This window comes from Channa argus, chromosome 18 (genome assembly GCF_033026475.1).
Source record: "Channa argus isolate prfri chromosome 18, Channa argus male v1.0, whole genome shotgun sequence".
Classification (NCBI taxonomy): domain Eukaryota; kingdom Metazoa; phylum Chordata; class Actinopteri; order Anabantiformes; family Channidae; genus Channa; species Channa argus.
The window spans coordinates 21992373-22019774 of NC_090214.1; the positions used below are offsets into that span (position 1 = coordinate 21992373).

The 27402-nt window shown below is 39.3% G+C and overlaps 1 protein-coding gene across 4 annotated transcripts in view; it reads left to right on the forward strand.

The window, feature by feature from the left end:
• The first annotated feature begins 1054 nt into the window (after positions 1-1054).
• The window catches only part of megf10 (multiple EGF-like-domains 10), a 59803-nt gene continuing 33455 nt past the window's right edge, over positions 1055-27402 (forward strand). For 3 of the 4 annotated variants that reach the window (XM_067484365.1, XM_067484367.1, XM_067484366.1), the window contains exons 1-6: positions 1055-1213; positions 7441-7576; positions 7707-7808; positions 9862-9962; positions 14420-14512; positions 27085-27331. In XM_067484365.1, coding sequence (XP_067340466.1) covers positions 7458-7576; positions 7707-7808; positions 9862-9962; positions 14420-14512; positions 27085-27331 — 662 coding nt within the window. In that variant the 5' untranslated portion in view covers positions 1055-1213; positions 7441-7457. Of the gene's footprint in view, positions 1214-7440; positions 7577-7706; positions 7809-9861; positions 9963-14419; positions 14513-24461; positions 24552-27084; positions 27332-27402 lie in introns of those variants that run through there. The other variant, XM_067484368.1, reaches the window with a different exon arrangement.

Genomic DNA, 27402 nt, shown 5'->3' on the forward strand with positions numbered 1-27402 from the left:
ACATCCATAAATCTCATCAGACACTGTAGGAGTTCAGTTAGCCTCATGGGCAGAATTGCCAACAAAAACAAAACCCAAAACCCTACTAATATTGGTAAATCATAAGAAAAGGTTGAAATTGGCCATAAAGTTTAATGTTTGCATCAAAGTGAAGAACATGTCAGATCCTCTGAGCAATCCTGTTTGTTCCAAGAGACTGAACCATCAATACTGCAGTTTGTGGACAATCTACTCCATCAAATAGGCCATAGACTTTGTAGGATATGTGATAATTGCTACACAACAGCAAAAACTTAAATGTCAAGTCAACACAACAGAGGTGGAAAAAGTTTATTTTGGTGATAGGACAATTCAATATTATTCTAAATCTAAAAAAGTGCTTTAAATCTAATAAGCTTATTATTTTTATTACGTCGCAGCTTCCTTCTGAAGAGTTGTAGAAAGTTGTTAAACCAGCAGGAGGCAGCAAAGTTGAAAAGGTGTCGAACAGAAGCAGGGCAGCTTTCTAAGTTTAGAATGTGTTTTGATGAATTTTGTTGAATTAAGTGTCCTCTTAAAAGAGATCTTTTAAAAATATGTTTGTTTATGTTTTGTTGCAGATCTTGTGTAATTATAAAAAAAAAAAAAATCCAGCTTGATTACTTGATTAGAGATCCTAAGAAAATCACAGTTCAGCAGAACATGTTACTGCATCCCGAGGTCATGTTGTGGATTCATTGCAACATTCACCTTCTCATGTCTATCAGCAAGTTAAGATGGTCAAACACATATGTCCACTGTCAATACATTTTTTATAAACACAACGAGATAAGGAAAAAGGTGAGTGAGCTGAGCCTGAGGGCTACTGCAATGGTCAGAGCCTAAAAGAAAATAATAATAAAAAACAAACAAACAAACTATCACTTACGAGTTTAAACGTTAATTCCCATATCAAAATAATGAGAAACGAATGCAGTATGATGATAAGCCGTCATTGGCGGAGAGGCTATTGACGTCACATAGCAGTCCGACCAATGATCGCACAGTAGAATAAGAAAAGTTTGTGAGTATGTGGATGAGACGCTGCCGCGGAGACTGTTGTTAACACTGGGAATTCAGCTTGATTTTAATCTTTCGTGTGGAGTTTACACTGGGTTTCTATGATTAACCACTGGACTTTTCAGGACCAACAGTCTCCATGCGCAAAGCCACAATCGTTTTCCTGACTGAGAAGGTAGGCGAAAGAGTTTTTGCATGATCTGATAGATGAGACAGGAGTAGGATTTTTTACTGTTGATATCAAAGCCCAGCGGATATAGGTCAGGACCGTCATTCGGCGAAGACTTGGATGGAGAGTCAGCAAACTGGTTTGTTATGCTTGTGCCCTGAGAACAGGGCCCCTACAGGCGGTGGAAAGATTCACTGGCTGATGATGTGTCGGGTTTTTTCATTCAAATAAACTGATAGCCACAACCTTAATACCACCAGCATGGCCACTCTGAGCCGTGTGCAGACACACAGTGTCTCTCGACACCTGTCAATCATGACCAACATCACATGTTGTTTTCATTCTGTCCCCTGTTCATCACCATATTAAAAGCTGGTTGGTGTAGACTTATTATATTAATTGTTCAACAGCCAGTCTGTTGTTTACCGGTACTATATAGATTTGCTGTTAATGTTTCTTAATTTTATCCAAGAATCCAGCTTTTATTAAAGTAAAAATAACTTACTAGTAATATCAATTCTGAATCACTGTCCCAATGCAGTATAATCTAACAATAGTGGGACAAACAGACACGTTGGGAAACTGTACGTATTTCTAACCATAAACTGCTCAAGTAATTTCATCCATAAACGTCTAACCAACATGGATGCCAGTTTAAACAGAGTTTAAACTGCTCTTTGTACAACACATGGCCTGACTATTTTAGATGAAGGATGTTGCCACCAGTTTCTAGGAACAGAATTTGGTTTGTTTGTTGCTAGAGTCTTGATGAAGTTTGAAGAGATGGATTGGTGTTGGCGAAATGCATGGAGTACACTACTCAACTGTCCCAGCTTGGTTTCCTGGTGACTTGACTTTGTCCTGCTGTTTGACCTGAAATGACCTAACAAAATATCATGTGTACTGTAACAAATAGCTTCTACACTAAAATATTAATTTTCACAGACTGTGGTGGGAGAATGTCAAGTAAATTGATTCAACCTCATGTCATGGTTTTTCTGAGTAGAAGAAACAGTGATGGTTCAGTCCAGCTGTAAGTGTAACATCAACCTCAATTACTGTAATTTAAGACACAGAGGAAATTATTTTTAAATAGGTGGGGATTCATTTCTTAAAATATAGCTTTATAAAACATTCTTGAAAACGTGTGATCACATATTGTCCCAACTGCTGTAAATCATCGAACCTCCATCAGAGATCTTGGGCATGAGTAGCTGACCAGCTCCAGTATAAGGAAATGCCAATTCAGAGCATGTGGGGCAGCGTTTCCATCCACAAGTTGTGGAATGAAGAAATAGGTATGTCACCCAATGGAGAAGATTTCACACCATATGATGAAGCAGGCATGTATGAAAAGACAATTATATAACCAGTATCCCAGTCTCTCTTGTTTAACATAATATACACCAAACAAATGTACACTAACATCATAAATGATGGGTTTGAAGATCTGGTACTTTTCTTCATTTTTATTTCAAAACTATTAATTTAGAGTGAGAAGAAGAGATAAGCAACATCAAGTTCAAGTTCAGGTAGCCAAAGAATAAAATTACTGCATACATGGCAAATGGTCTGCACTTATATAGCACTTATATTGGCACTCAAAGCGCTTTACACTGCTTCTTATTCACCCATTCACACACCGATGGGGGAGCTGCTATGATGCTGGCCAACACTCACCGGAAGCAACAAAGTTGGGGTTTAGTGTCTTGCTCAAGGACACTTTGACATGTGCCGGGAGGAGCCGGCGATCAAACCAACAACTGCGAGATTGGTGGTCGACCACTCTACCTTCCTGCACCACAGTCGCCTAAAGTCACCCACATACCAGCTTACTTTGAGTACTGCTAATATGTCAATACGTTTATTAAATAAGACCATGATATGAGAAAATGGAAATAGTTGTGTATTATATAATCTGTAAAGTGTTACAATTTTAACTCAACTCAAAAGTAGAGATATTTGCTCTTAGATGCGGTGGAGTAATGAGACAAAGTAGCCATAATTAAATATACTTAAGTGCATTTTTCACATATCTGTACTTTACTTAAGTACAGTAACTACTTGTTACTTTCGACCACTGCATGTGCTGATGAAATTCATAATAGGAAGTCTTTTCAGGGAGCAGGTTGGGGTGGATGGTGTGTGGCATAAGAAACAAGAATTTAGATGAGAGACAACAGTTTGTGTCCTGTTTTACATCATTAGTCACTAATGTTAGTTTAGATGTTGTTTCTGTGATTAGACCTACACTAGAGTCTTTTGTGTCCATAACCAAAAGCATGATTATTTTTAGATTTTTTATCATCCATTTATTTGCCAAAGCTAAAAGACATAGCAGTGCATGATGATGTCCCACTGAACATCATGGAGCAGGTCTGTTGGCCCATAACTATGTTGTGGATAACTGGTAACAGCCATTGAAAGTAGGTATTCCATCTTATCCCTATAATTTACTGCAACACAGAATCTGCTTGCAGATATTCTGTCACTGAGCAACATTGACAAAACAATACATATGCGGGATGTGAATCATACTCACATGTACATCCCACCATTTTCCATTGGTCAATTTGCAGTTTTTAACTTCTTAAGAATATTTCCCACTTAATGAAAAGTGTTTGTGACAATGTGCAGCAAGCAGCAGCTTTCCCTCTTTCTATACCACTATCATTCTCTGTATCTGTTCCTCATTGTAGAACATCATGGGCTTAATCTGACCATGTAACTGAAGAAAGTAAGAGTGATATCAGACGTAGCTTGTTTACAATTGCCCAAATCCACAGTTGGCTACATTCTAAAAATGCTGGTGGTCACATGAAACTAGAAAACAAATGTAAATGACCTTGTAAAAAAAATGCACAATGTAGTGGATTCCACTTGCTGGAGACCAGACAAAGAGCCCTCAGATCTCACGACAAAGGAACTGAAGACGTCTGGGGACGACCTGGGAGAGCATTATCAGGGGAGAAACAAAACGTCTGCTGATGTCTATGGTCCAAGACTTGACAGAAAAGGACTTAATATAATTATTTCATATATACTTTATATATTGTACACAGAGAGAGAGAATTAAAGGCTATATGTGCCACACAGTGTAGCACTCTAATAAAGTAACATTATTATTTTTATTATGTTTTATTTGAAATTGAATTTACTGAGTCACAGAGACTGAAGAAGAACTACCTGTGTTACTGCTTAAATAAAGTCTTGACTGTAGGTCAGTCTAACAGCAACTTGGATTTCCAGTTTACATTTTAATGTTTCCTGCATTTGAGAAAACGGGCTCTGAAAACTGGCCTGAGTGCACCTTTTGTATGGTCCTGGAGGGACTTCAGACAGCAAGTCTTGGTTCCTGGCAGTCCTTTGTTAGCGGACAGAGAGGCGTCAATACTATTCTGCCTGGAACAGTGTATCAAAGTTGTGCAACCCGGCCTAATCTGCTTCATTAGGGGTTTTTTGCCTTGAGCCCATTCACATACACAGCATGGTCCTTGTTTGTGCAGCAGTGCAGTTGTCTTGGATTGGGGAGAGTTTCAGTGTTGGTGGCTGCAGCTGTGCCCTTTCTTAGCTCAGTGAAACCAGAGAGGACTGGCCTGCTGGCCCATAAACTGCCTGCACAGACACGCTGTCAGCAGCTATGGCCACTGGAGACATCTTACAGGCTTCCTCCCTCAACTAACATTTTGAAAAGCAGGCCAGGGGACACAAGGCTAACCTCTTCATCCTCTTTAAACTCATCGAGGAGATGGGGCAATAAAGTGGCTACTTCATGCGCTGTAGTCACCAGCTGTTTCTGTACCATCAAGGAAGGAGACCAGACACACATTATATTCTGTCGACACACTGACAAATCTAAAGATTCCAAAAGACATTTAAGTGATACTTTTATACGTGGCAGTATAATTCGATTTCTGAACCTTTTTGTACACATTCTTCACACTTTAGAGTATTTAAGCCCGTTGGTCAATATTATTTTAGGGTACATATGGATTTTTTCATATTCTTATTCTCACCTTTGTTACTGGTTAATGTAATCATTCTTTAACCAAATAAAGAATTTAACCAACTTAAGCAGATGAGCACAGAGTTATTGTGACAAGTACTTTTTAATATTGAAAATAATACAACCTTATTTCAGCCGGAAGCTTGTGTGCCGCAGTTCTTGCAGTAGATTAGGTCTTGATTTTAATTCAGACTGGATGGAACAGCAGCCAATCCAGCACCTGACATGTTTTTCCTCGAATCCTTCTTTAGCCTGTACTATTTATTGTTTGTATTTTACGTGTATGTTTCCATTTTATGTTAAGTTTTAGTGCACTCTATGTATCTGTCAGCTTTAGTTACATTAGTTAGATACAGATAAAACAGAATCTAATGAACAAAGAAATGCTGATGTATTATTCTAGATGAAGCAGCTCTCAGTGCATAAAATAATTTCAATCAGCTGCACATTTACCTGCTACTGCTTTTGTTCCAAACCACGCATGGTAGAACTGAACTCTGTCCTATAAATATTTTTCACAAATATGAAATGACAATAAATATTGAAGTTGAGTTTCACAAGTGAGTAAGCTCCAGAATTTGCTTTTTTTTTTTTTTTAAACAAGCCAAAGGGTCAGTTGATTGTTGACTCTTATGGTTACCCATATGTAGTTAGAGTAACCCTGACCTCAAAATCCAATATGGCTGCTCTATTCATCATCCGAATGAAAGCTGTAGTAATACAGAGCAAATAAACAGTCATACCATGTAGTACAGCTGACGTGTCTGTGGATATATTGCTGCATTGTTTTACATGGACAGACATACATAGATTTTTCATCTTTTTATGTCAAATCAAGTATTGCCATTGTGATTGTGTTTCTGCATAAACTCCTCAGTCATATACAGCAAGTGTATGTTCTTTCTCATTAAGTGAAGCTTTGTAAAAACCCAAATAACAGCAGAGCATAGTGAAACCACCAATCTCTTACTGGAGTTCTGTCATTGTGGCAAACAAAACATAACAGCTGTGGAGATAAGAATGGAAAAACCTCATGTTTGTAGTCCCACACCAGCCAGGATGAGAGAACAGTGCTGAATACTGTTGATTATATTTGTTTTAATCAAAGGCACCACTTTGCAAGTTAAAGGTTTCCGTTGAATGTGTGTGTCATTAATGGTAAAAGAAAGCTGCAGATTGAAAAGAATGTTCAGTCTGACCTCATTGCATAAACGCAACCAAAAACATCATTGTCTTTAATAGCAACTGTTGGTGACATCTCTGGGATGACTTTATAACTTTAATTTAAAAAAGTAATTACTATGATTAACAAGGAAAAGAAGTCAAGTTGACATGATTCAATCTTCGGATAATGAAACCTGCATGACTGAGAATATTCAACGACATACAATGACTAAAGTCACTAGAATTGATGAATCCTACAGGTATATGTCTGGTCTGGACCAAATGGGAGGAATAACTGGCTTAACAACATAGATTGTGTAGTTGTAAATGTAAATACGTAAATAACGAGAATACAACAGTATGCAAATCTTTTGAAACCAATTATTTACTGTAGATTTACCAACATTCTGTAAAAGTTTGAGAACAGAGGAGACCAATTGCTTTACATTTCAAAGCCAATTATTTTCCCAATTCTTGTTTATGGTCTACATTATTGTATTTTTCACTTCATAATGCTCCAAATGGTTCAAGTGAGTGATAGGCCTGGACTGTAAGCAGGGCCGTTTAGCACCTGGACTCTTTTACTACAAAGCCATGCTGTTGAAATATCCAGAAACCTTTCCAGAAAAAGACATTATCTGGATGGCAGCATACAGCTGAGTGCAAAGGAAGCCTCCTGGTTCCAAAGCAAAAGGCCAAGTCAACAGTTTAAAAAGAGCAAGGTCAATGTTTCTACGAAGGCCTTCCTAGTCTTCAGTCTTAAATATCTTTCAGTAACACCTAAAAGGACGAAAGGTCGAAGGTCTGAGGACGAAGGTCCTCAGATAGGTTGAGAGAACATTTTAGAACATTTCATAAAGGGGGGGCGAACTTCAAAAAGCAATACAGTCCTTGACTTTTGTTACTTTTGGTGATGCAGAAACATTTGTACTAGCAAGATTTGTATTACCTCGACACAAACACCCACGTTTAATGTGTTTCTAAATCAATCTTTAATTTATGTACATCTCACTTTAGGCAACATGTAAATACATACTCCCTCCCCACCCTTCTCTGTGTAAAGGTACAGCTCTGACTGAAATGGCTGTGTCACTGTGCTGCCACAGGACAGTCCTTTTGCCTGTGGCTTTCTTTTTCCTGCCTTGCATCACTTCCTCACTCAACTTGGAGGATCCAAATGTCTGCAGTCACTGGGAGAGGTCAGTTATTTTGATGGACATTTTCTGGACACACAGACATGCACATGCCCGCATACACACACACACAAGCATGCAGATTGTGCTCATGTCCTTATGCTTAATTTCTCTCTGTGTATTCCCGTTGTTGCAGTTATTCAGTGACAGTGCAGGAGTCATATGCCCATCCTTTTGATCAGGTTTATTACACCAGCTGCACTGACATCCTCAACTGGTTCAAGTGCACCAGACACAGGTGAGGACCACATCACACAGACTTGATGCCTATTCACACTGCCTATTGTGCACTACATGATGTCAACCTCTGACGGAGAGAAAAAGAAGAGCTGTTTGTTGTATTTAGATGAACAGATTAAGAAATTAATAAAAAAAACAAACAGTAGATGTAACCACTTCACAACAACGGTGACAAGCATGTTAAACAGTTCATGCTTATGGTGCATTCAGTGAGTGTATGGTGCACACAGACACAGAGCCTGTTTAAATCTTCACAGACTTCAGCAAGTGACAAAATATAATCTAAATATACTAAAACATGTTACCTTTATCAGAGTTCAAGGATTCAATCACAGTTAGTGCTGGTATTTGAGGTTGTATTGGTATTTAGAAAAATGAAGATGGTCCTTTAACATTAAATCTCAACAGAAGATTGAAACCAATAATGTACAGTGCCTATAAAATATATTATCCCTTCTTCAAAGTTTTTCCTTTTATTTCCTTTCTACTTTGAGTCATGGTTGATAAAACTGGGTCTTTGGAAAAAAATGTACAGTAAACAAATCACCAATTAGTTAAAGTAGTGGCAATTAATTAAAAATGTAAATTGTACAGTAACTGATGGCATAAGTATTAACCCCCTTACGAGTAACTCATCTAAAACCTCACTAGTGCAGCCAGTTTATTTTAAATGTGGCACAGTGGAGATCACCTGAAGGAGCGAAAGTGATTAAAGGGTTGTAGTATAAATACACCTGTTTCTGGAAGGTCAAGTTACTGCAAAATTCTACACCATGAAGACAGAACACTTCAAAAAACTCTTTGTAAGATGATTGACAAATAGTAGTCACAGGATGGATAGAAGTCATTAATATATATTGGAATACATTCAATCCATCGCTAATAATAGTTAGAAGGGGGCACGGGTGTAAATCTGCTTTGAGCAGGCCGTCCTCAAAAACTGATTTACTGTACAAGAGGAGACAAGTGAGGGTGTCCCCCAAGATATCTATGAGGAAGCTGAAGGAGCTTCAGCAGCTGAGATCTGAGAGAACAACTGCAGCCCAGTTACTTCAGCAGGTGAAGTTTTAGGACAGTAGCAACAAAAAAGCTCATATTAAATGTGCTAGATTTTTTTCAGGGGGAAACTAAAGCTTGATTTATACTTGTGCGTCAAGTCTGAGCCATAGGTCTTACATAAATTCTGCATAGCTGCGGACCCTTCACAGACCCCTACACCAAAGTCTTTCCTGTCTTTGTGTAACAATCAGTTCAGTGGTCATATGGATCATCTCCTCTAACGTCTGCTCTTTTTTTCTGCCTAGCAGCAGTTTCACTAAAAGTAACTGCTGTTTAACATCTGTTAGCTCCAACTCAACATTATCTGCTCAGTCTCAGACACTATTTGTAGAAGATCGAAAAAAAAAAAACAGTTAAAGAATAAATCATTAAATGGTATAAAAATGGCACTGCCAACTACCAGTTTAGCTGTGTAATTGCAGCGTGACACAGACATCACCACACAAGTATAAATTCTCACAGGGGTGTGGGCCACTTCATAGCCTCTTGAAACACGAGTATAAGTCAGGCTTAAACTGGATAAGACGAAAATTGAGCAGTAAAATTTACCCGTGGTCTATTGGTTATGTTTGGAAGAAAACCAAACTCTACACATTATGAAAAACACCATCACACTGTGAGGCATGGACGTGGCAGCACATGCTGTGCAGAGGCTTCTCTGCAGCAGCCCTGAAAGGCTTGTAAGTCCTGAAGAGAACCCAATACAGTCTGCAAGAGAACAGTGATTTTGGGAGAAGCTTGGTTTAAAGACAACAACGTTATTGTAACAGTGAGGCCAAGTTAAGACCTCAATCCATTGCAATTTGTGTCTGGACTTGAAGTGCTGTTCATCATGATCCCTGTATAACCTCACAGAGTTAGAGCAGTTCGAATGGAACAAAACTGCAAACTTCCAAGAGGGATGAATGTTTTTTATAGGCACTGTACTTTTGCATTTACTGTATTAGTTGTTGTCATGTGCGCCGACAGCATTAATTCTTCTCTGTGTGCAGGGTGAGCTATCGGACAGCATATCGTAGAGGAGAGAAAACCATGTACCGGAGAAAGTCCCAGTGCTGCCCAGGCTTCTATGAGAACGGAGAGATGTGTGCTCGTGGGTATCTACACACACACGATAATGTTTTTTTCTGTTTTAGTAATAAAACCTAATGAACAATTTAAAGTGATGTATACAGAACTAAATTTACAAAATAGGTTCAAGTTTATTGAGTATTTAAAAGAGAATCGTGGGAATTATACGGTTTGGAGTAATGTGTTAATACATACTGCTTCTCTGTGCTAGTTCAGCTGAATAATTATCAGTAGTCATTAAAACAGAGCTTGTCTCACTACACATGTTGTTATTACAATGACTTCACTTGCCAGAGAGGCTACTGTGTAGCTCCCACCCCTCTCTGTCAGGAGCCAGCAGGCAGTGACAGGTGTAAATTCCCAGTGGCCAGTGGCAAAAACAACAACTGTTTTCCAGCAGTCACTGTAAAAGACAGCCTTATATTAACACACAGTCTGTTCTTATAATGGGAGAAGTAGTTGGCCATCATAAAGTCTTATTATTTGTGTGCCTTAGTGGAGTCGGAGACCACAGTTTGATTCATACAGGGCCTGAGATAACGTACCTCAGGACTTCACATGGTAATTTGTTCTGGTGTGAAAAGGCTCTGTTGTGTAGGCAGCTATCACATGCTGCTCTGACAGTGTCACTGAGCTCCTCAACTGGATGCCACAGAAAGGAGGCTTTGCCAGAGACCCCTGGCAACATCTCCACGTGGGAGTCAGATTGAAATTGAAGTCAAAGTATTTTAAGGTTAATTATATTACATTTTATTTGTAAGATGTCTATGTGTTACACATTCAATTTACAATAAAATTCACTTGTTAGTTCCAGCCATTTTTCATATTTTTCCTAAAGAGCCTAAAACTAACCCTTTCACACATGACCTGGCAACTTTACTCAGGGGTGGTATATGTAAAAATGCAAATGTCTGAATGAGATGGCCTAGAGTTTACCCAGACAGAGCCCCCTAGTACAAAGTCTGGAGTCTGTGTGTGGTTGCTGCTCTGTCTCAAATTGTTGGGAGGATTTAGGTGACCATCCTTTCCATCTTTTTTTTTTTTGCACAACTTCAGTGGGCTGTAAATAAATTATGCTCCCACAGCATAATATTCTATTATGTTTTGCCTCCCATACATGCTGACCCCTCACTGAAATCAAGTGGAGTTTCTTACATAAAACTCTTTGTGATTTAGAGAATCTCTTGCTCTGTGGTACATGTGTGAATTGACAACTCTGGACATTGTCCTGACATGATTCTCCAGAAATTGTCCGTAGTTCGATAATGAAAGAGGCTAATGAGTAACACTGTTGGTTTTTTGGTCAAATTAGATCATTTTCTATTTGCAGAAGAGGATTTATCAGCTTGTATGGTTTTACGGTGGAGAGTGCAGCTACAGTTAGGTTCACCAATATTGTCACCACCACATTGAAACTGAATTGAAACACTCAAGATGTGAGCAAAGTCAAGACTTTTAGCCTAAATTCAAGGGCTTTGACAAAAGCGTGACATTACCCATTTAGGAATAACAGCCATTTTTATACACAAACCCCCATTTTATCGTGGTTCACAAGTAGTGGAAAAAACTGACATAATTACACTCATAATGAGTTCATTTAATACTAATAAAAGGATTTTTTTTGTTTTTCCATCAACATAAAACACTTCTACTAGGATGAAATCTTGGTTTCATCAGTCCAAAGAATATTCTAGAACTGGGCAGCCAGTGGTTTCTGTTAGTCTAATCTGACCTTTCTGTTCTTGTGCATTACCAGTGGTTTTCACCTTGTTGTAAGCCTGTATTTTATTCACACACACCCACATCCTCAAGAGTCTTCTTGACTGCAACTGCATGTCAACCATTACTTCCATTTCTATATGAGCAGCCAACAATGGGAGAGTGTAAAAAACATTTGCTATAAAAACCGAATGGTTAATACCAGTCATGTCAAATTCAAATCGGTGGTGTCCAGAGGCCAAATGCCAAAATACTTATTATTGGTGCAATATTTATGAACCTGACTAGATCACATTAGAATCTTGAAACAAAGAAAAAAAAAACCTTTGGATGCAAATTTTATTGAGTGTCATTGAGCTGTTCTTTTGAATGACTATGAATATTGATGTGTTTACTGACATCCAAATCAAATTCTGGTCTAAATTAAAGGCCTTCAAGTCCAAGTCAAGCCAAGAAGTCTCAGAACAGACTTTTTATGACACATCAGCTTCAATTGCCACATCTTATTATTACAGGGTTTGTTTTTTTACGGCTGCATAACTAAATGTAAGTGCTGATGAGTGTTTAAAAGAGAATCGTGGGAATTATACGGTTTGGAGTAATGTGTTAATACATACTGCTTCTCTGTGCTAGTTCAGCTGAATAATTATCAGTAGTCATTAAAACAGAGCTTGTCTCACTACACATGTTGTTATTACAATGACTTCACTTGCCAGAGAGGCTACTGTGTAGCTCCCACCCCTCTCTGTCAGGAGCCAGCAGGCAGTGACAGGTGTAAATTCCCAGTGGCCAGTGGCAAAAACAACAACTGTTTTCCAGCAGTCACTGTAAAAGACAGCCTTATATTAACACACAGTCTGTTCTTATAATGGGAGAAGTAGTTGGCCATCATAAAGTCTTATTATTTGTGTGCCTTAGTGGAGTCGGAGACCACAGTTTGATTCATACAGGGCCTGAGATAACGTACCTCAGGACTTCACATGGTAATTTGTTCTGGTGTGAAAAGGCTCTGTTGTGTAGGCAGCTATCACATGCTGCTCTGACAGTGTCACTGAGCTCCTCAACTGGATGCCACAGAAAGGAGGCTTTGCCAGAGACCCCTGGCAACATCTCCACGTGGGAGTCAGATTGAAATTGAAGTCAAAGTATTTTAAGGTTAATTATATTACATTTTATTTGTAAGATGTCTATGTGTTACACATTCAATTTACAATAAAATTCACTTGTTAGTTCCAGCCATTTTTCATATTTTTCCTAAAGAGCCTAAAACTAACCCTTTCACACATGACCTGGCAACTTTACTCAGGGGTGGTATATGTAAAAATGCAAATGTCTGAATGAGATGGCCTAGAGTTTACCCAGACAGAGCCCCCTAGTACAAAGTCTGGAGTCTGTGTGTGGTTGCTGCTCTGTCTCAAATTGTTGGGAGGATTTAGGTGACCATCCTTTCCATCTTTTTTTTTTTTGCACAACTTCAGTGGGCTGTAAATAAATTATGCTCCCACAGCATAATATTCTATTATGTTTTGCCTCCCATACATGCTGACCCCTCACTGAAATCAAGTGGAGTTTCTTACATAAAACTCTTTGTGATTTAGAGAATCTCTTGCTCTGTGGTACATGTGTGAATTGACAACTCTGGACATTGTCCTGACATGATTCTCCAGAAATTGTCCGTAGTTCGATAATGAAAGAGGCTAATGAGTAACACTGTTGGTTTTTTGGTCAAATTAGATCATTTTCTATTTGCAGAAGAGGATTTATCAGCTTGTATGGTTTTACGGTGGAGAGTGCAGCTACAGTTAGGTTCACCAATATTGTCACCACCACATTGAAACTGAATTGAAACACTCAAGATGTGAGCAAAGTCAAGACTTTTAGCCTAAATTCAAGGGCTTTGACAAAAGCGTGACATTACCCATTTAGGAATAACAGCCATTTTTATACACAAACCCCCATTTTATCGTGGTTCACAAGTAGTGGAAAAAACTGACATAATTACACTCATAATGAGTTCATTTAATACTAATAAAAGGATTTTTTTTGTTTTTCCATCAACATAAAACACTTCTACTAGGATGAAATCTTGGTTTCATCAGTCCAAAGAATATTCTAGAACTGGGCAGCCAGTGGTTTCTGTTAGTCTAATCTGACCTTTCTGTTCTTGTGCATTACCAGTGGTTTTCACCTTGTTGTAAGCCTGTATTTTATTCACACACACCCACATCCTCAAGAGTCTTCTTGACTGCAACTGCATGTCAACCATTACTTCCATTTCTATATGAGCAGCCAACAATGGGAGAGTGTAAAAAACATTTGCTATAAAAACCGAATGGTTAATACCAGTCATGTCAAATTCAAATCGGTGGTGTCCAGAGGCCAAATGCCAAAATACTTATTATTGGTGCAATATTTATGAACCTGACTAGATCACATTAGAATCTTGAAACAAAGAAAAAAAAAACCTTTGGATGCAAATTTTATTGAGTGTCATTGAGCTGTTCTTTTGAATGACTATGAATATTGATGTGTTTACTGACATCCAAATCAAATTCTGGTCTAAATTAAAGGCCTTCAAGTCCAAGTCAAGCCAAGAAGTCTCAGAACAGACTTTTTATGACACATCAGCTTCAATTGCCACATCTTATTATTACAGGGTTTGTTTTTTTACGGCTGCATAACTAAATGTAAGTGCTGATGAGTGTTTAAAAGGTCTTTGTAATTGTACTGATCCCGTCTTCCTGTCTCCTCCGCGTCCAGCTTTTTGTGCAGAGAGCTGTGTTCATGGCCGTTGTATGGCCCCCAACACCTGTCAGTGTGAGCCGGGCTGGGGTGGCTCCAACTGCTCCAGTGGTAAGTCGTCCAGCTGTTGCTGTCTGTGAGAACTTATGGCTTTGTGTTTGTGACTCTGGTTTTCTGTGAAAGTATTCTGAACACACAAGAGGAAAAACAGATGGCATCACTGACTGCCCTATGCCACACCAACAGTGAGAAACACCAGTGTGTTCACCAGTGAACCAGTGTTCACAAGATCATTTTTTTCTAGTACTTGTATTTTACTATCTATTTCTTCTATACTACAGTCACATGGCAAATCCCGTGGAGGAATCTGGGTGGTTTGTAGATTGACTGTGTACATGAACAATTGCCATATAAATTCATGTCAGCTTTTAAAGAAATTTGTCAAAACTTGAAAATATGGGTATGAGATGATAATTTAGGGTTTTACCATTTATTTGATATTCAGTATTTACACCTCGATATATTAACCAACATAGAATATAGCACCTTTTGTATCAGACAACCCATAATTTAAATCAGCAAAAACATTGAAACAGATAGTTTAAAAGTAAATTACAATAAATAAACCTAATGTTTGATCGCATACTTCTTGCATTAATTGTAATAAGCCTATGACTCACTGACATCACCAAATTATTGGGTTCTTCTTTTGATGCGTTTCACAGGCTTTTACTGCATCTTCCTTCAGTTGCTGTTTGTTTTAGGGGGGTCTTATGGCTGCTTCGTAAAAATCAACACCTGATACTATCTCCATACAGATTAGCTTGTATGGTTTAGATCCTTTCTTCCTTCACACTTTGGCCTTCTCACATTTTACAAACTCCAGCTTGACTTTCTGATTTCTGATTTCTGAACAACCCTGAGTAACAAGAAACTACTGTCAGTCATTTTTTGCAATAGTTTTACTCACTTAATCTCTGGGTGATCTGCTACAAAAGGTGTTATATTCTATGTTTTTATTTTAACACCGAATTAAAGCTGAAATTTCATCTGATATCCAGCTTTTGATCTCAAAGCTAAACGTCTTCAGTGTGCAGCAGAAACATCTGAAATTTACTGTTCCAACACATTTGGAGATGACTCTACATCAAGCAAACATAAAAACACAACAGTTTCAGCTCTTACAGAAATGTTTTTATTTCTTGTGAGAGTGAGCTGTCAAGTTGAATCTGAATTCCATTCCATTGTCAAACTGTGGCTATAACATATCAGTGTATGCACAAATTAGACCAGTTACTGTGTGTGAGTTACTGTATGTGTACAGTAATATGGTTGGCTTTCTTCCACCACACTTGGGATTTAGTGGACAGAAATAAGATTGATATCAACTCAGACACATAAACGAAAAAGATGTAGGGTGTAGTTACTCTTTAAGAGCACACCTATGGGGTGACTGTGGCACAGGAATCCAGCAGTTGTTGGTTCGATCCCCAGCTCCTCCGGTCACTTGTCAAAGTATCCTTGAGCAAGATACTAAACCCCAACTTCGTTGTTCCTAGCAAGTGTTGGCCAGCTGCATCAGTGTGTGTGTGTGTGTGTGTATGTGTGTGTGTGCTTGTGAATGTGAATGGGTGGATGTGAAGCAGTGTAAAGTGCTTTGAGTGCCAATAGGTAGAAAAGCACTAATATAAGTGCAAACGCTTTTCCGGTTACTCTAGAATAATTAGCGGAGCATTGTTCTAGAAGTTAAAGTCTCAGGTCACTTTCAGAGTGTGATGGATGCAGTGACTACAGCAAATGGGAACATCACACACCTTATTCACACAATATCAGCACCGACTGGGTCTAATTCACATGGCTTGCCAATAACAGCATCTTATCTAGAGACTAGACAAGAACTACATCTGTATTATAATAAATTTCCAAGTTACTGTGTTTCCACTTTCCATAGTAGAGTGTAACTAGAACAGAAGCATCATCCGTGGAACTCTCTGAGTTTGTCCCTCTTTGATCAAGTTGCCATTTCATAGGTGCTTTAAAGAGCATCTCACACATTAAGTCTAGTTTATTGGTTCAGGTTTTTACTGATCAGCCTTTGAAAACAGATTTCTCCTGTGGTGCTGAAAAAGCATTGTCAAGTCTTGGGAAATATCCCCCTGGAAATGTCAAAATAAATTAACGAAAGCTTGTGTTACAAACACTGATTTGGACATTTTCATGATTGCACTATAGAAAATCTAGGAACCAGTGTTTTTGGTGATTGAGCCAAACTACGAGCTCTAAGCCAGTATATCTCCACCTCTGCATTGATGTTGGCCTTTCTTTTTTAAGCTAATTTGGTTCCACTATACTTGCAGACAGGGGCTGGGGGAAGTTACTGTTCTTATCTTTGAGGGAATATGTCTCCATGCAAGCCATGAGATGATATGCAAAATGAGTCCCCAGGGAGAACCCCTATGTCTTCAGTTCCAGCCAGTAATAAAATACTGTAGCTTATTGTTGTGTCTGGGCCCCTGGGTTCTACTGGGCTCCACCAGACTTGGCTTGTCTGCTCAGTCTCACACACACACATACACACACACACACCACTCCTCATATCATATTTATCATCAATTAAAAAAAGAATGACATAAACAAGAGAATGTCTTTCAATTTGTTCACGTATTTACTAGGCGATGAGAAAAACTGGTGCCAGTGCGTAGCTAAAGAACAGGAGGAATGAAAACATATAAATGGGTAAAAATAGGTGTAGGGTGGTCTAAACAGAGACATTTGAGACAAATGAGGAGACGAAGATGTAGTTGACAATATTAAAGTAAAGGAATTGTTCTCGGTTCATTAATCCAGTTATTATCTCTCTTACTGTTTTTCAAAATAAAGTATTGTTTGTACATTATTTGTAGGTCTTTTGTTTATCAATTATCAGTTTGCACATTCTCATTAAAATCTAACTGAAAAATATCTTTTTGCATAAGAGTTTTTCATAAGCACCGTTATACTGTCCAAATAATTTGCAGTTGTGACAACTGACAATTTTTTCCTTCCAATCCACCTGATCTTAGAACAGTTTCACACACAAAGTGTCCTTGAGCAAGACACTGAACCCCAACTTAGTTGCTTCTGGTAAGCGTTGGCCATCTGCATAGCAGGTCTCCCATCAGTGTGTGTGATTGTGAGTGCGAATCGGTGAATAAGAAGCAGTGTGAAGCACTTTGAGTGCCAATAGGTAGAAAAGCGCTATATAAGTGCATTTACCATCTGTAAATTAAAAACATCCTTTCTGTATCTTTCCCGGACTCAGATATGTAAATATTCTTCATTGATGTGTGATATGAGCACATAACTGCTGATTATTTGCATCTGCATTTATTGGGGGTTTCTTTTGTTTGAAAATTAAATAACCCAGGTTATGATAATACCTCATTAACTATAATAGACAAATTTTGTTTTTAACTAAACATCACACTCTTCTTGTGTCCATGACAATATGATCAGCAGAAGAAAATAACAGCTTTTGAAAAGAAAAATCTGGTGAGTTTTAAATAGACTTTGTTGTAATAACTTTTCTCCACAACTTCTTTTCTACAGAACAGCAATGTCAGCAGACTTTATATATAACCTGCCCTTCTAACCAATCAAACACGGCCAGACCCTGTGTGTCACATGATTACATGGGGTAATGTTTGCTTACATCTGTGTATTTATAAGACACCACAGGCTTTGACACAGAATCATTATTTGACGCCCTGAGTGGATTGATTTAGTCTCATGATGCAGCTGCTTGATTCCCCAAAAGTAGCATTTTGTAGTTTTAAGGATCTGCATACTTAAAACTAGTAAGGAAGAGATTGAAATTTATATTCTAGTGGTCATTACAAAAAACATTAAAATATTTCCCCTTTCAATGAAAATGCAAAATGAAATCTTTATGGAGCAACTGTGAGATGAGCATTTCAAGCTTCCTCAGTATTTCACCTTCATGGATTATTCTAGGTCCTAATTCAATCTAACTCCGACTCAGTACATCAAAACACAAGTGCTGAACAGCACCTGTATGTTAACCTATACATGTTCCTACGCTTTCTGGTACTTCTTCTTCATCAAGGGGGCGACTGTGGCGCAGGAAGGTAGAGCGGTTGTCCACCAATCTCACAGTTGTTGGTTCGATCCCTGGCTTCTCCAGTCACATGAAGGTCGAAGTGTCCTTGAGCGAGACACTGAACCCCAACTTAGTTGCCAGTGAGTGTTGGCCAGCTGCATATCAGCTCCCCCATGTGTATGAGTGTGTATGGGTGAATAAGAAGCAGTGTAAAGTGCTTTTAGTGCCAATAGGTAGAAAAGTGCTATATAAGTGCAGAGCATTTATCTACAGGGTGGCTGTAGCTCAGTTGGTAAGTTCAGTTTTATTCCCAGTCCTCCTGGGTAAAGTACGTGTGAAAGTGTCCTTGGGCAAGTCGCTTAACCCCCGGTTAGGTATCTCCCAGTGGATCATGTGAGCACCTTGCATGGCCATCGGTCTGTGTGTGTGTGAGGATGGGTGAATGAGAAGCAACATTGTGAAGCAACATTGTAAAGCACTTTGGATAAAAGCCATTTACTATTTACCACCTGCAGTAACCACTGGAATGGATCTGGGGCAGTAAGTGTGCAGATCAGTAGCAGTCTGAAACCCATACAATCGCCTCTTGGTTAAGATTTGAGTTTATTGTCATTTTCAAACATGTAAATGTTTTAAACATTAGACTGCACACAGGAATGTAAAGTGATGTTCCTTGTGGACCAAAATGCAACACAAAGCAGATGTTAAGGACATGTTCAAAACTATACATGCAAAAGTAGAAATACATGGATTGTAGAATAATATAACTAACAAAAAATCAATAAACCATCCACAGTGGTATCTTTAAAAAAGTGTGGTGTGTTTTTCTTTTTTTTTATTTAAAAAATAATAAGATCAGCCACCATCATCCTCTTCAGTAGCTCATCTTATATTTCACCAAGAGCCACCAAAGACTAATACATTAACTGTGTTTTACAGGTCAGCAGACCTCAACAATATGACCAATAGGATAATAATAATAGGATCAATGTGTAGCTTGAGAAGACGAAATGGGGTAAAGCCATTTTCAGGGGTAAGCAGAAATAATAGGAGCAGAAGAGTGTGCTCTAGAAAATGACCTGGGGCACTTAGGCTTGTGACTTGGTACACGGGATAGTGGCACAAGATGCTCGGCTAAAGTTCAGCTGTGAGAAAATAGCAGCAGCAACAACAATGACAATAACAACACAATGGGTTGTACTGTATATCATAGATCCCTTTGTTGTGTGAATACAACAATAGAAAGAAGACACACTAACACACAAAAATGGCACAGGCCAATTGGATAAGCTATGGCATAGCCCCTGCATAGATTCAACGTACAACCATAAATCAAGCTTTAGAGAATGAGTCAGGGTTGAGCATTGGGGGGTATATCTGCGTCTGCCTTGGGCCTTCAAATCACTAAAGCTGCCCCTGAGGGACTGAGACACAATGCACAAAACAACCTACCAATAATATTAGAGTGGACCTATAGATAGAAATATTTCCACAGTAAGAAAACTGGTGCTGATCCACTAATCTATCAGCTTAGTCAGAAAGACTGAGAGATAATATGACACAAAGTTTATTCAATGTGGCAAGTAATGACCTTCACCTCCAGCAGGTCCTAGCATGATACTCAAAATTAATCCACACTGCTCTGCCCACCTGTCCCTCTCCCTGCCCGGCTTTGCTCCTCTACGGTCTGCTAGGCTCCACCACTCTCTGCCCTATAGATTTGAGTCTTTATCAAACTTCAATAAACAAACTAAAACTCAGTGATCAAGCAGTAATCACTGTCATTATCTGGCAGGTTAGATTTTGGTCAGCACAACAAAAACTAGGAGCAAGTATCACCAAGCTGTTGCCAGTGGTTTTCAGTCAGTCTGGCTTCACAGCAGACAGCACCCCTCTTTCTAAATTAACAGCTTTTTAGGAATATTTCTACAAAAAAAATAATGAACAATTGGTTCAATTTAACAGATACAAATAAAACAGTACATATGACAGATTTACAGTTAAAAAAAGAATATGTGCATTTGGGCCTAATGCCCCATTGTCTGAGTCAGAAGGGTCTCACTTGAAAAACTCGGCTTGATTTCAGTGAATACAGCATAAAGGACGCACAATGTAGAAAATTAAGCTGTGAGAAACAGTGTTTGTTTAGATGCACAGCTTTGATGTGAAAACCAAGTAGAAAATTGTTTTTCTCTTTCTCAAATTCAGCTTTGCTAAAACTGTTTCCATCTGTAAGTCCAAGAATGGTGTCTTGGCACTGGGAGAATGGTAATTAAGTCCCAGAACAATAGACAATGACACAACAGTTAGACACACTAATCATCAAGAAGTAACATTTCAAGAATAAAGATAAATATTACTACTTAATAATCCATATCTGGTTATTCTGGCTCTAATTACCTCTTGGTAGGAGTCAGCCCCTCATCATCCTGGTTGTTGTTCTGTTGGAAGAGTCTGACGTTGGCAGTACATCTTCAAAAGAAAATAACTTTCATCCGTTGGATTCAATTTTGGTGGAGACACCAAAAAGGACTTAATGCAGTATTTTTTTCCTCTTTTGGCTTATCCCATAAGCTTGGCTGTACGCTTTCGCAACCTCAGCAGCTGGGGTTGGGTGGGTTAGGGGTTCAGTATCTTGCCCAGTGACACTTTAGCATTTGGTAGGGGGGACTACAAACTTTGGACGTTCTTTGTTTTGAACATACACATTGAATGTCTTTGTAAATTGCCTAATTTTGAGATGGTTTTATTGTAATGTAACAATAAATCTCTAGAGGAAGATGTTCATTCCTGCTCAGCATGGAAAACTGGAGGAATGTTACAGATGTTTTTTTCTCACTGGGAATCCTGTGTATCAGTGGGAAAGGCATATTCTGTTCCCATGAGTGCAAAATGCCAAGTAGGCTGGGTAATCACTAAATAGAAAAACATCCCAGTCCCCATCCCTCCTCAGTGTGGAGAGCGAGAGCTGAGCCAACCCTTAACAACTGGCAGCTCAAGTTACTCCCTCAATACTTTTTCCTCTACTTGAATGCCTTTTAACCCCGAAATCTCTCTTGGTTTGAGTGTATTAAAACGAAACTTTTATGAAGTGTCTGCATCCATCGATATGAATATACCCATATCAGAGGTTTTAACCCTTATAGAGGTTTTTATAAGAAAAAACCATGAGATCCTGTCTAAGACAGGATTGCATGCAGCCTTGTGACCAAATCCTGGCACAGTGCAGTCTTTTTTGTTCGTGACCATCTTGAATAGCCTGATGAAAGAGAACAGTCTATTCTCCGGCAAGCGGATGAGGAGCCCCAAGCTCTTGGGGTTTGGCCTTCTTTCGATCTAGGTCAGGTTACACAAAGGTACCATGATGGCAGACTTAAATGCAGGAATAGTTTTACATGTGCATCTTAGTATCTCTAATCTCCTCCTACTCTTTGTCCCTCCCCACCCCCCTCTTGCTTCTTGTTTGTGACACAGGCTAGATTGCCTGAGGAAAAGGAAGGGTGCACTTTTTATCAGGTCAGAGTGAAGCAGGCTAATGTCGAAGGAAAAAAGGAGCCTGTTAATCACTTGAACAACTTCAGAATGGTGAAATGGTTTTCTGTGTTACTCTGCATGCTGGGCACATAAAACCCAAGCTGTGGTGACATAGCTCAAAGGAAATTCATTGTTATTTAACAAAAACTTATTTTTGGCACAGTTTGTGCGAATAATTAAGGTCTGGTGATTGTAGACCTCAAATAAAATTATGTTAAAAAACAAAATCTCAACTCAAAATATTCTGCACTTATATAGGGCTTTTCTACCTATTGGCACTCAGAACACTTTACACTGCTTCTTATTCACCCATTCACACCCACTCAAACACCAATGGGGGAGCTGCTATGCAGCTGGCCAACGCTCACCTGGACAACTAAGTTGGGGTTCAGTGTTTTGCTCAAGGACACTTCGACGCGTGACCGGAGGAGACAGGGATTGAACCAGCAACTGCGAGATTGGTGGACAACCGCTCTACCTTCCTGTGCCACAGTCGCCCCAAAATCCACTTAAATGTCACTAGGGAGTGTCATCAAACTGCCAAGTTTAGATTTTTTTTTTCATGTTAAACTGTGGTTTCCATAGTTAAGAATGAACTTTAACCTTTTAGGGAAAATTATTAGTTTGGATTTAAAAGTTTCGTCCAGCCCCTGCACAATGGTGAGTCTGTATCACATGCGTTTGAGAATATCCATTAGTAAATTTTATATGACCATGTTAAATTAAAAAGAGAATCACCAACAATCAGTGTGTTTATACTCAAGTTACCAGTTAACCATGTTTCTCAAGAAAGAATATATAGGGGGCGGCTGTTGCTCAGTTGGTAAAGGCCACCACAGGGTGAGTGGTTCGATCCCCGGCCCGAGCTATATGTTAAAGTGCCCCTGTCTCTGGACCCCTAAGTCACTGAACCCCTAACAGCCCATTCCCCTCCCCTTCTGGTGCTGGTCCATGTCCAGTAGAAATTGGGGAGGGTTTCGTCAGGAAGGGCATCCGGCGTAAAAACTGTGCCAAATCAACATGCGGACAATGACCCGCTGTGGCGACACTGAACTCACGGCCGAAAGGACAGCGGCAGGTCAAGAAAGCATATATCTTATCTTAACTGCTGCTGATATATCCTATCAACTGTCAAGTAAACAGGAAGCCTGGTTTTAATATTTAATATTTTCATGTTTAATAGGCAGCTCCGTCTGCCTTGTATGTGTTTGAATCTGTTTTTTAATTGGCTTTATTAAAAGAGTGGAGTGGCTGGATGAAACATCATTACATGAAAACTAACAAAGTGACAAAGTTCCCACTGTTTAGTGACATCTAGCAGCAGTTAAGACCACCTAGTATTTAGACCCTCAAACATTTCTCAGGAGGAGTTTGTAGAGATCGGATGGGCAACTACTTCACTGATCCTGCACGTTTATTTAGTGACTAAACCTAACCCTCATGTCTTTGTCCTTAATCCTACTAAGTCTGTGTTTGGTTTGTACACTTGTAACCCAGTGTTGTGACTGGGCAAAAATGGACTTTCACCACCTGTTATTTTGGTGCCAAAAATGTGCATTTTCAACAGAAATCTGCTGTTTTATGTGGGGGTGCTTTTTGTAATAGGAGAAGTTCAGGAAAACCTTTCTGTGAAGGACTTGTGACTACCTTGCTTCACTTGGGATGGTATCTCTACTCTAGCTTCCAGTGGCTACACTCCCCCACAGAGTGGTCAACTCAACACCACTCATCCATGTCTCAGTTATCTTTAACCACTAATCCTGTTCAGGGTGCCGGGGTGCTGAAGCATAGAGGTGGGGTCCATCCTGTAAATGTCTCCAGTCTATTTTTGGGGCAACACAGAGAGACATACACACACACACACAGAACCATTTACACTAACATTCACACCTACAGACAATTTATAGTCACCAATTAACCTAACATGCATGTCTTTGAACTGTTGGAGGAAACCAGAGTAACCAAAGCTCAACAGTACTTCCCTACATAAACACCATCATACAGGTCTACAAACTCTCCCACTCACCGTACTCAAAGTGTTTCTGGTGGTCCCTGCACCACCCAGCAAACAATCACAAGCAGAGCTCTTTAGTTCATTGGTGTCATTGGTGTCAAGTCTTTCTTTTGTTCCTATATATCTTTTCCCTCAGCTTTTGTCTCGCTTTATACCTCTTTCAAAAGTTGCTTTGGATAAATGCATCTACCAAATGACTAGGAGTATTAGTGGGATAATGAGCATTGCCATAGTGTTTAAATGTGGGTCATCAGACAACAGAATATTCTTCCTCATGCTCTAACAGTCCTTTAAATGTTACAAATGTATATTGACAAACTCTAAACAGGCTTCTGTCTAACCACTCTACCATAAGGTCTGATTGAGTTTTACTAAGATGTTTGTCCTCCTGCCTTGTTCTTTCTTCTCTGCAGAGAACTTCTGAAGTTCAATTACAGTGACTATGAAGTTCACACTTCTTTTTATTTCCACTGTACTCCTGGGATCATTGAAAAAGCTCTACAGTGAGTTCCTTGGGCTTTGTGGCTTGGTTTTTGTCCTGACATGCATTATACACAGCATTCTATACCTTTCTACATGTTGGTCATTTCAATTTGCTTCAGATGGACTCATCTCAAGAAAAATGAAAGCCAACAGGATGCAAGTGACAGCAGCTAGAACTTCTGTTCTAGAAAATAACAGAAGTTATTACAAAGCAGTAACTGCTGCGAAAAGTCTGAATACTTTATGACATGACTGTCTTTATTACAATATAAATCAATGCATTTCTGAATTTATTCTTCCAATCATGCTTTAAAAGAGGGAGTCACTTACTTCAGTGAGCAGTTTTAGTAACCAATTAAAATGTTGGCCAAGACTGTGAAAAGAAGACTAAACTGCCGAGCAGTTGCCTACAGCACCACAGTAATATTCATATTGTAGATTATGGATTTCTTGTCTTTCCTGTCTTTCCTAGTAAAAAATCCAATCTTCCCTTGAGCCTAATATAGACCTTCATGACGTACTGTAGAGTCCCATAATGATAGGTCTAGGAGTCACTGTTAACCATACTCCCTCCCATGTAAGTACCAGGCCCTGAGAAGTCAGAGGCCGCATGTGTTCTCTGCAAGATGAAGGACATCTAGAATAAATGTGATCCAACACATTGGCAGGCTCAACAGTTTACCACAGTTACACATAGTGAAGCTTCAACTGCAGATTGTGATGGAAAGGCCAGAGACACGGCAGTGCTTGTTGATCTGTGTGAGGTGTGGTCTAATTAGGACTCAAACCCAGCAGCCAGAAGTTAATTAGGTGGGTTTAGGTTGTAGCCACACAGTAACTGAGTCTCCTGCTTGTTTGTGGAGTCATAGGTTTTCATGTCAGTCATGTGAAGCAGACTTTGGTTTAACTGTTAATTTTGTTTAGGTGGGTTACTTTAATTAATGATTGGGATGGCACGCAGCTCACTGTTGAAGCTTGTCATTAAGATGAAAGTCATCACAGGGACTTGTTTCTCAAGTTTATTAAAACCAGAGCAGAAGCATTTTGAATAAACATTGAGGTGATCAGCTAATGCAACAGTAGTTCAAACAATTGGAAAATAAAAGTGGCCATTCTACTAAAGTAGAATGGTTAAAAAAATGTTTGTACTTAAAAAAACAGCATAGGGAATTTTTTGTTTTGGGACGTTTCAGGAGATGGGTCAATAATTTATTTTTTTTGTGTGTGTGTGGGGGATTGTGTGTCTATAAAGGAAGCACCTGTAGCCCACATGAAGTTCATATAACCAGCTGAATTCTTTTAGGAGCATGTGCAACAAAACGTGCTATAAAAACGGTTGACCTGTGTGCAGATCTACTTGGTGACCAAGACTGATTAGAGGACAAGTGATTACATGCATAATAACAAGGGAGAAAACAATGCTAACAATGCTAAGAGCCTCCTATTCTCCAAAATATCCAAACCAAAAACAGTTTGTTAAAAAGCCCATCAGTGAGCAGAATCTTAAGCAGCCGGGCATGAACAGGGGATTCACAGAATCGGATACAGATGAGCAGTCTTGACATGAGGCAGGGTGATTCGAGCATGGATCCAAATGTGACCACAAGGTTTGGAGACATAGCAGACAATCTAGCAACTGGTGAAGGTTAAGAGGGGATATATAAACTCAGGATAAATACTGATGAAGTGCAGGTGATGACGTAATCTATCAAAAATAATAAATGACATCCTGGGCCCTGGGCAATGATGCATGCCAAAGAAGATGGTCTAAATCAGGGGTGCCCACACTTTTTTGGCTTGTGAGCTACTTATAAAATGACCAAGTCAAAATGATGTACCTACTAATACGAAACATATTTGTTTATTAATATATTGAGAATTCTTTATATGCACAATATATGTTGGTGTGGCTTGCATAACTACATGAACCCATATTGCGCAATACAACTCTGTACCTTTTTTTTTTTTCATTACCTTACTCTGATTACTTGCACTGAGTAAAATCAGCTAGGGATGCATAGTCCGGACAGTAGCAGCTGATAGCAAGCCTTTATCCTTCCTTTATCCTTCCTTTTCTCAGTTTGCCTTTCGGAGGGAAGTCAGTGTCGTATTTTTTATAAACAGTCCCAAAATGCTGCTCCACATTTCCCTTCTTTAGTATAGCGATGACCGACTGGCAGATGAGGCAAACGCACTTTGAAATTGACATAGTTTAACAAAGTCCATCTCCCCCACTCATTTTTATACCCTTTCTTAAGTTTAAAAGAAATAAATTGGAGGCTCTCGATAGCTTGCTAGAGTTTTGCAGCGCTTGGCGCCGTTGTATGTATGCGCATGCGCCATGTGTCAGAAAAGGTCAGATGTCAGACTGGCTGCCCTGTACGTCAATCAAGAGACAAATTTTATAATGAGGACGGATGATGGACTGACGTCTACTTTGTTAATTCCATGCGATCCACCCACACTACCTTTGCGATCGACCGGCCGATCGTGATCAACTTATGGGGCACCCCTGATCTAAATCTTCACAGTTTTTTCTCATCTTCCCCTCAGCTTGTGACAGCTACCACTGGGGTTCCCATTGCAGCAACAGATGTCAGTGCCAGAATGGAGCCCTGTGTAACCCCATCACCGGGGCCTGTATCTGCACTCCTGGATATCAAGGCTGGCGGTGTGAGGTCCAGTGTGAAGCAGGCACCTATGGAAATGGATGTCAACAGAAGTGCCAGTGCCAGAATGGTGCAATCTGTCACCATGTGACTGGAGAATGCAAGTGCTCACCAGGATACACTGGAGCTTTGTAAGTCAGAGGAGAAAATGTGTGAGAATCTATTTGCATTTTTTAATCCCAACAGTGATGTTAAAGGTAAA